The sequence below is a fragment of the Melanaphis sacchari genome, unplaced genomic scaffold (genome assembly GCF_002803265.2).
Source record: "Melanaphis sacchari strain LSU unplaced genomic scaffold, SCAv2.0 Contig95_pilon_pilon, whole genome shotgun sequence".
Taxonomy (NCBI): domain Eukaryota; kingdom Metazoa; phylum Arthropoda; class Insecta; order Hemiptera; family Aphididae; genus Melanaphis; species Melanaphis sacchari.
In genome coordinates, this window is record NW_020271679.1 from 190,211 (window position 1) to 200,809 (window position 10,599).

Genomic DNA, 10,599 nt, shown 5'->3' on the forward strand with positions numbered 1-10,599 from the left:
ATATAATAATATTTATTAGGTTAATGCGATGAATTTTAAATACCGATAAGTTAATGTAATGAATTATACCTACACTATCAAATAAACGCAATTTTAGATATTTTACGAAACAATTTTTTAATATTATTATATTAGCGTGTTTTTGAATTTTATCATTAAATAATATGATCTAGTTTAAGAAATAAAATACAACGAATTATATTTTAATAGTTTCATAAAATAGGTAGTTGTAATTAAATTGTTCAAGATTATTTAATCGAGAAGTTTCCACTCTTACAGTAAATAACTTAAAATATTTGCTTACGTACTAATTCTTATAATAATATGAATTTATGAAATATTTTATTAATATTAAAACGTTGTAAATAGAGTATTATTATTATTATTATTATTTTTAAAATTTCAAAATCAAATAACTTATAATATCATTCAGCATCACGCTTGAGATGATAAGTGAAAAATGGTAACTTTCAAACCACATTACTAACGTTAGTAAATAAATGTCAATTTAAAGCAGTTATTTTAAACTAAAGTTTTATTCTAAATATCTTCATTTATATCTAATAAATTTTTAATATTGATCCCCATATAGAATATTAATAATAATAATAATAATAATATTTAACTTAAAGTTTATTTAAATTAGAGTAAGATAATTTAAAGTATTTTATTTATGTTATTACGTGGCTTAGGAGAACATACGTAAAAATAAAATAAGCCAAAATCTACTTTAAACAAAATGTAAATGTGTTATTTTTCATGAAAACTATAGAAAAATGTTTCAAAATAATTAGAATGTTATAAACAATATAAAATATTTTATTTATTATAATTATAAGACATACAACCTATTTACTTAAACATATGCATAACCTAATTAAGATACATAATATCATCGTATTGACCAAATTTAAGTATTGATATCTATTTATTAACTATTATATTTATCCAAATCTTCAACGAGAAACTTTTATAACGTTTTGAACAGATTATATTATGTTTTATTTAATTTTAATTTTTTTTTTTTTGAAAGTACTAAGTACATTAAACTAACAATATTTTATAAATAAAATATTTTTGTCTTTTATTATATGTTGAACTATTATTATATTTTCTTTTTTATTACTTTTTTGATGATAATTTGTATCAATGACGATAATAATAATTATACTAAAATTAATAGTTATTTTATATTTTAATTGTAATCTAAACTTAATTCTTAATGATACCTTATATATATTTTCACACGTCAACCTAACTTAAACTAATATCCAAATTCCCATGTTACAGGAATTTAGTCTCACTTTTCTGTCTTTATTATTAAGGCCCCTTGTCGACAGACAAGGTGAATAGCCTTTAAAACGGTAATAATAATTATTACAAAATAAAAAGTAATGTAAAATAATCAACACAAACATTTATCCTATATAATATTTGTTATTTAATTATTATGTTTCTATATACTATCCTAGATATTCAAAAGCATCATTAATAAATAATAATATAAATTTAATTATTACCTTTTTATATTACGTATATTAAGTTATTCTACAATAGTTATGTTTTTGTATTATTAAAATCTCACTTGAGCAAAAATAGATTAAAATAGCAAGAAGCCGTAGAAATAGTTTATGTTTTATATTAAATATCATATCCATATAGTTTATCAAATATTTAGAATACTGGTAAATGATAATAAACTAATTAAATTATAGTAATTACAATATTAATATTAATATTAATAATACATTTTTAATTACACAACCATAATTTATTTTATTGAATATTTACTAAAACGTCTGGTGGTTATTCCGTTACACTTTTATCTATATCAGTATAACAGGACAAGAGTGTGCACTTTTCGGAATTGTATACATTTTATTGAGACGAACGTTATATGTTGAGTTTAAAAGTGACAGAAAACCAACGATACGAAATATTTATTGAAAAATATCTGACGTTTATCAATGATATTATTGTCATGATAGTGATTGTGTAAAATGAAGTCTGACAAAGCATGATGAAAAAAACGTGTTGACTTTTTATTTTACGTAGTGATGTGTATGTTATAAGCACGGTTTATGGTAGTTGAATTTCTATATTTAATGCATTAGAAGTAACACGTATACATAAACTGAGTATAATATGGAACCACTTACAAGTACAATTTCACCAGAATTTTTATTTTACCGTAAAGTTCCAACGCCCAAAATTCAAATATCTATCTCAAGTTTTTAAAACAATGGAATTAATCAAAACTCGAATAATTCTTAACATTAAACAATTTATGTGAGAAATTCTTTGCGATTGATTATGTATTATTGAAATGCATAAAATATTATGCAGTTTAGTGAAATAATTTTTTTTCAAGGTGAGTATTTGAATAGACTAGATATTTATTAATAGAAATATACATTGCAATAGTTATATAAAATAATGTTTCAAAGGATTTAGGAATATGTTTTATAAATTAAATAGATTCATTTTTTAAATTAAGTTTTAAGCAGTTATTCGTTTTAACTTTAATAATTAATTAATTTTTTCAATTAACCAATTGTTTTTTTGGACTTTTTACCCTTTTAATACCTGAATATGCCCTATAGGTACCTATAAAATCTGAATTAAATAAATTGGAAATAAACATTTATTTTAGATTATAGAGGAAGCGTTGTTTTATATATTTTAGAGGTATTTGTATATTTTATAGATTTTACTACAGGTAAACAATGATGTTTTATCATATTCACAAATGCAATTTATGGATAAATTGTGAAATTGGAATAATTATACTTTTTATTGCCTGATTAAAATAAATAGATATCCTATATCAGGAACCAAATATTAAGCATAAAGCTTAGTCTCATACTAATATAAATCATTTTTATTATAAATTATCTAAATTCCAAATAATAAGATAATTTTTCACGTAATCGGCTGTATACAATAACAACTATAACATTTTATGATTTATCTGTTAAACATTTAATAATCAATTAAAATGGAATGTTTGACTTGAGAAATCGTTGCTCTAATTCTTATATTTAAGTGGACATGATACATTTTTGAAAATTATTTAAACTGGTATTTTAATTTTTATACTAAGAATTTTTCCGCTATTACTCCCGAACTCCGATTATAATAAAATGGAAAGATGTTGAAATATCACATTGCGTCATACATGTAATTACGTGCAATCGTTGGTATAGTTATCGCATGTTATCGCATACCGTATAGCAAATCTTTTTGGCAGAAAAAGCTTCCCTATCATTTTTAGGATACTTTGATATTTTATGTTTTTATTTTCGTTATTTTTTGGATATGACAAAATAATATTTGTTTATAATTTGATTGTCATTTGCCGATTATCGTAAACTAAATGCACTGTTAAAAAAAAGAAAAATTAAATTAAATATTTGTTTTTCCAATAAAAATAATTTCACTCAACATCATTCATGATATAATATAATCATAAACTCATTCGAAACATGAATCAATTATTTAATTATTATTTACAAGTGTTGTTTAATAATAGTTTTTTTTTTTTAAACTGTAGGTATTGGTATGATTTAGTATCTACAGGGGAGCAATGAAAAGACAAATTAAAGCTTAGTGAAAGTATTTATGTATTTTAATTTAATGCTTTTTAATAAAATGTTTTTTTTATAATATTTGCTTAAAGTTATAATGTTATAGAAATATGCGACGAGTTAATGTTGCCCATAATCGTACAATCCTTAAATAGGGCTTAATTGTATATTTTCTTAAAGTTTTTTATCTTAATTTTTGTATTACCTATTTATATTAGTTTATTCAGACTCCATTTTACAAAAGATTTTGTATTATTTAAATTATGTGTATAATAAAATAAATTGTTTAATTATTAATCCAATTATTTTCGTTTTATGTTATAGATTTTATGTCTCATGATTAATTATAACAAATAAAAAAGATCGCAAAATCGTTTCTGTAAATATACTGTCATTTTTTTATTCGTAAATTTGATTAATAAGTTTCTAGTGTGGCCTATTACAATAGAACATAATATATAATATCTCTGTTTTGAAATGTTAATGAAAATTAAATATCTAACCAGTTTACATAAGACCCTTGCAATTGTCAAAAGAAATTAAGTTTAATTATAATAATTATCAACGTCAGATACAATAAAAATTAAGTGTAACGGTTTACGATCTAAACATAAAATATTAATCATAGTTGTGTGTAAGTATATAATATTATCTTAACTTTATAATAAATATAAATATTATGCTGTTCTATTTATAGTAACTACGTTTTTAATCACAATTCAATTTTTATTCTGCGCTTAATTATGTAGTGGTTTATAAATACGAGTGTTGTTCAATTATTAAGAAACACGATTTTAACAGGCATTCAAAATTAATAATAATTTACACAAAAAATTAATTAAATTAATTGTTAGTTTAAAATGTAATCAATATAATATGATGAACAATAAGTATATCTATGCTTACCTTAATCTTGTTTTATTTATACACAAGAACAAGCGTAACAGATCAGGTAATTCATCGCCGGAAGGAAGACAAATGATAAGTTTCTGTGAATGGACGTTGGATTTGCTTTGAATATATATGAACATAATATTGTGTACTTAGGTATTCTGGGCTTTACTGTCGACGCAATATTGTCTTTATGACATTTACCATCTAGAATTCCATGGTCTGTTAAGTGGCGAAGATTTATACTGTAAACACGAAACACACTATTAATATACATATAACAATTAATTAATGGAACTCATTATACAATTTATTGTACACGACATTTCGAAAGTGAGGATAAATAAGAAGTCTGAAATATTAAACTCAAAAACGTAATCAATCAAATTAAGCACTATAGATTTCTAAAATGTTTAAATTGAGATTTATTCGACTTCATATTTATCCTTTAAATTCAGTTTATTGTTTGAAGCTGTGGTATGAATAGAGAAGGTGTTACCTAACCTAACCCATCGCAGATGAATGGGGATAAATTCAAAAATAATAAATAGTTTGCTGTTTGCTAGGGGTTTGCATAAATTAGAGTGTACTTAAATTACCATCTAAAGATTATATCGGCCCGTTGATCGATGGATATTTTTATGGGACTACAATTATTATAATATGAACGTTATTGCTACAATAGTTGTTATAAAAAACAAGTCTTTAGGATAAATGTCTTATTTCCTCTTTAGAAATGCCTTTGATAATAGATTGCCAAACAAGCTTGTCTTAAGTATGGTTATTATTTTATAAACGTGGTACTTATCTTATATATAAATAGCCACGAAAAATATACATTAAATGTCAATACTAAATAAAATTCATATCCTGATTTAAAATTGGGGTAGTTTAGTTTATTTTAGTTTTTTTTCGAATAACAGTTGGTTAATGTTATAACTACTGGTAATAAAAAATTTAATTTAATTTAAAAAATCAATTGCAGAAGATCATTTCTGAATTTACAAATATGAACCACATTGCTTTGAATTTTTGATAATTGAATATAATGAGAAATATTTTATTTATTTAAACAATAAACATATAGACAATAAATATAAAATTTATATTAAATATTTCAATAGTTAATAACTAAGATTTTAATTGTCTCTATTTATAAATTTATATTCTCAGTGAAAAGTTAGCTTAGATTAGCTTAAACAGACTAAAATTATGTAAACGCATCGTTGTAAATATTTGCAAAATCTTACGAAGGACACATATTCAACTACATAATTCCGAGAGTAATTAAAAAAACAAAAGTCTAGAAATACTTAGTGGTTTTTGTATTTGAAAAAATATTTATGTACGATGAATTAACGTGATGCGTACTGAAATGTGCAAATTTATTATCGTTATATAATATTATAATTATAAAAAAAAATAATGCTCATATTATTATAGTGGGAAAAATTTATGAAGAATCTGTTGTATAATGTTAATACATTTACAAGTTTTTTGACAGAAAAAATCATTTTTATCAACTTAACTTAACTTAACCTTTTTTCGAAGAGAAACTAAAAAAGAAAAAAAAAGAAAAATGGTAAAACGGTGTAAACACGTCTTTAAACTGCTCAAAAACGGCTAAAGTATTTTTAAAATTGTAAAATAGCAAAAGTTAATAAAATAGCATATCTATGACTTTACGATTTTTAACAGTGGAATAAATATTTGGTGAACACTACATTTAAAAACACTCGTTTTTGAATTAAAAAAAAAAACAACAACAAAATCGATTTATTCAAATATTGGTGTCCCGTAAATGTATCAGTTTACGCGCGGTTTTTTATTATTATTATTTTTTTTTAGTCTTCCCTGATCGTTATTTAATATTAAATAAACACATTGATCCGCTCTTAGTCTAATATTATCTCACGTGTCTCATAAATTGTAGTGAAATTTGCATAATAAATTAGTTTGATATTTATTTTATACTTTTTTTCGGCTTTTATTATGACCACATAATATCAATTATTGTAATGAAGAAAATATGATTAAAGTTAACAACGAGATAGATTGTACCTACAGTTGACCACATCAATGGTTTGTAAATAAGTGCAAGTAGGTAGTGTATTTACCTCTATCTCTCTTGTTTAATAATCGCGCATTAAATGTTTGGAAACCACAGTTACAAAATAAAAAAAAAAATAAAAACCATAATTGCCTGTGGTGTAACTGTCACAGTATCGTCGATCTCTTCACCATTAGGTTTCACGTTCATATAGTGCCCTTGTGAAAAGTGCCTGGGTCGCGACATCAACGACTCGTAGCCTGGCCGCTTTTTGCCTGCAGTGCCATTGGAAGTGACCGACGCCGCGGTGATCGGTACGGAGGAAAACGGTTCGTCTTCGGCGTCTCCCGTTGGGTAATTGTTCGATTTTTCGTGGCGCATCAGTTCTTTGAGTTCTTGAAATCTGTCTTTGGCCGTTAGGCGCATGGCAATTACGGGTATTTTAGTTAAGGGATGATAACCCAAACGAAATAAATTTGCTTTTCTCGTCAACTGATCGTCCATGATAGCCCTCGTTGTAGTGGTCAGCCTAGCAATTTTTTCAAACGGTCTAAGTTGCCTGTAAACATGAAACCTGGAAAATCATAGTAAATTGAATGTGAATTATATTTTAAATATTATATGGTAATATTACGAGTCGAGACATTGTGTTTAATACATTAATAATCCACGAATTGCACATTTACACATGATATTACTTATATGTAGGCACTTACAATTCCAAAACTAGGAAGTCATGAAGTATAAAAATATAAGTACTTTATTTATTCAAAAATATGTCTTTGGCTTGAAAAGAATTTTATATAATACCTATGTGCATAATTATGTATAGAATATAGATAATTTATATTATGAAAAAAATAATACGTAAATTTAATAAAATAAAGAATATTTTTTAAAAGAACTCAATATGTAAAATACATTTTTTATGATAAAAATATCATACTGATTTATATTATATTTGCATAATATACTAAATACAAAATGCTTTTGAAAAATGTGCAGTAAAACATAAAAAAAAAAACAAATATCTAGTGTGTGCATTTCGATATATTCACGTAAAAATATGAAAAACAAATACAAAATACAATTTATTATTTATAACAGAATTCAATTGATCTATAGACCACTTTATCATCATATTATTATAGCATGTATTAAATCAAACATACTTATTTTTAATTTATTTAGAATTTAGAATGGAATCGATAAATATGCGAATTCAGTAAAATCACAACCTCACATATAATAATGATTTTATATAATATATATTATATTCTATCGTTGCATTTTGATTGTTATACTTTTCATATTATGTTTGTAATGAAATTGTTTACATGGTTTTAACCAGTTATACTAAATATTAACTACTTTGTTTACGATAATAAATTATAAATGAATATTTTGAGATTATGATCATTTAAAAATAAATGGTCTAAATAAATATTGATACAAATAAATGCAATGGTACTAAAGCACAATACGAATTATGATATTTACAATACTAAGATATTGCAATAAGTATTTCATTAAAGTAATTTCATTTATACTTGTTCATTTATCTAAAGATTATAATATAGTCACTACCTATATCATAGGTACTAAAAATAGTCAAAATCGAAATATAATATTATCAGTAATCACTATAATCACTAAAAATTTGGTATAACAGCTTGTAATATGATACATTTTATTAGGAAACGTTTGATAAACATGTTTTGGTATTGAAAAAATTTATTTTGAAGTGGGAAAGAGAAAGGATTTTAGGGTAATCAATTACATTACATATTAAATTATGTAAGAATAAAAACAAACGACTGGTATTAATCGGAAATAAATTAAGAAAAATTAGTGCAGTTTTATACGGTTCATATAAATGGTTTTGAGAATGTTAAATTTAAATCAGGTAAAATGTAAAAAAATATATTTTTAGGTATTCGATGACTTCGTTTTCTTTAGATGTTTTATTGATTGAAATTAAAAGGTATTATTCGAGCGAGCGTGAAAATAGTTGTGCGCCTTAAAATATGTTTGATAATTAAGTACCTAAGCTATACTATGTTCTTTTAATTATTCTAAGGTTGCGCATTACCTTATTAATTTTTTTCGTTTCATTATTATTAGAGAAATTTATTATGAATCAAACATTACACAGAGACCTTTAAAATTAGATTCTAAATCAAAATTCAATAATTAAAATTAATGGTTTTTGTTTTTCATTATTATTATTATTATTATTACTACTAAAGTGAAGCACACTATTTATCAATATTTAATTTTAGGTAGTCATTAGTGAAAATTTTTCAAGATTATTAATACAATTTTTAACACTAACTGTGTTTTGATTTGTTCTTGTTATGTTTGCGATATTTACATTGTCCACGAAAAAAAAAAACAATCGGGGTAGGACAAAGTTACAAATGATATGATTATACAATCATAAAAAAATGCACAAATTAATAAAATAATAAATACATTTACATAAAAAAAATTAAAAGAAAGTGTTTATATTATTTTCTTATCTTAGTTAGTAGTTAATTGTTTTGTTTTTCAGATAGTCTATAAGTATGAAGGAAAAAAGAAAGAAGGTATGTTTTGGATAGGATGTAAGAGAACACTAAGATTAATGCGCTGTAAATGAGTGGAAAATCATTTTTACTTCAGAAGAGATTATTTATGAAAGACATTTACTTAGTAAGTCGGTGATCGACTAAAGACTTAAGGATGTGAAGCACTGTACCGCTGTTATAAGAAATGTTTTTAGTTTATTTTTATTATTAACTATATTACAAAGAAATGTAAAACAAAAATAATCTGATATTTTTAAAAATATAAATTTAGAAACTTATTTATGAATGATTAATAATTTGAATACATGGCGTTAATCGTATAAAAGAAACATATTACCACTCTTTAAAATTGAGGAAATCAAAAATAATTTGAGAAATAGTAGATGAAAGTTTAGTGGCCAGACGGTAAAACTCTTTATTATTTTTTAAAATATAAAATCAGAAAATACTGGAGTATAACAAGTCGCAATTCATAACTAGTTTAATGAACCGTTAACTAAATAATAATTGATCAAGAATTCGACAAGATCATTGAGAACCATTTCTAATATTAATCTCAATAAAATTTTAGTTCTTAATAACTATACGTATATGTAATATTTTGATGAATAAATACTAAAAAAATGTGAGTTTTCAACAATTATTCTGAAATTTAATTTAAACGAATACACACACTATTGTACGTTGTTTGTACAATATTTAGTCATTAACTGTATTAATAACATATAATATTACCTGTCTGGCATGGTTCTTTCAAACATCAGTGATTTTTGTCTGTTTATATATCTTGGCTTGATGTAATCTTCCCACGTATTGAATGCAAATGGATCGAAAGTCAGCGGTAAATTGTTGGCCGACTGTGTCAATTGATTTTGCCGCTGATATGTGCGCCACATTAGACGCAATTCAAGGCAGCTAGGTTCGCCCAAAAAGTCTTCGGGTTGAGAAATCATTTTTACCTCATTAATTACGTCTTGTCCAATTTTTGATTCAGGTTTCCGACGATCTATGACTGTCACTTTAGGGCCGTACATTTTGACCCTAGGATGAGTCGTACAATCCGAATACTTATTGAGTATTAATATGAGTGAGATGTACAATACGACGCTGATTTTCATCAGGTCCATCTATAAAATTAAAAACAAATATTTCATTTAATGTATAAATATCAAGTTGTTATACGTTCTATGAACGTCGTTATAATAATACCTATTAAAAATAAACGAATGTAAATGTTTAAAAAAATCATACGGCTCAACCAAATAAATTGACGAAAAAAGGTTGATTTAAAAAAAAATTGATATTCAAAAAGTTTGATTATAGGGATAATATAGTACATATTGTATTATATACACTTCGTTTTGTTTACGTCGTATTATACTAATATTACAATGAGTAACTGCAGAATATTCCAAAGAAGAGATTAATGAAATTCAATGAACACAACAGGTTTGCGCCTGAAAAACAATTTGTCAAACAATGTGGCTTTTGATTCTCGTTT

The 10,599-nt window shown here is 24.3% G+C and overlaps 1 protein-coding gene across 3 annotated transcripts; it reads right to left on the reverse strand.

The window, feature by feature from the left end:
* Positions 1-4,364: 4,364 nt before the first annotated feature.
* Positions 4,365-10,225, reverse strand: LOC112603105. Of its 3 annotated transcripts, none has more exons than XM_025351528.1 (3): positions 9,834-10,225; positions 6,682-7,102; positions 4,365-4,723 (listed from the first exon to the last, which is right to left on the reverse strand). In XM_025351528.1, the coding sequence occupies exons 1-3, from the start codon at positions 10,223-10,225 to the stop codon at positions 4,679-4,681; spliced, it is 858 nt and encodes a 285-aa protein (XP_025207313.1). In that variant the 3' UTR covers positions 4,365-4,678. The 3 variants fall into 3 exon arrangements, with proteins under 3 accessions (XP_025207313.1, XP_025207316.1, XP_025207315.1); XM_025351531.1 differs by having other exon boundaries at positions 6,720-7,102; positions 9,834-10,211; XM_025351530.1 differs by having other exon boundaries at positions 6,673-7,102; positions 9,834-10,211.
* Positions 10,226-10,599: the final 374 nt, after the last annotated feature.

Excerpts from the sequence above, each read along its gene's own strand:
- LOC112603105 (XM_025351528.1), bottom strand. The coding sequence starts at position 10,225 with ATGGACCTGATGAAAATCAGCGTCGTATTGTACATCTCACTCATATTA. Across the intron at positions 7,103-9,833 it reads GAAAGAACCATGCCAGACAG|GTTTCATGTTTACAGGCAAC; the intron begins GTAATATTATAT and ends ATGATTTTCCAG. Across the intron at positions 4,724-6,681 it reads CTGTGACAGTTACACCACAG|TATAAATCTTCGCCACTTAA; the intron begins GCAATTATGGTT and ends TCGTGTTTACAG.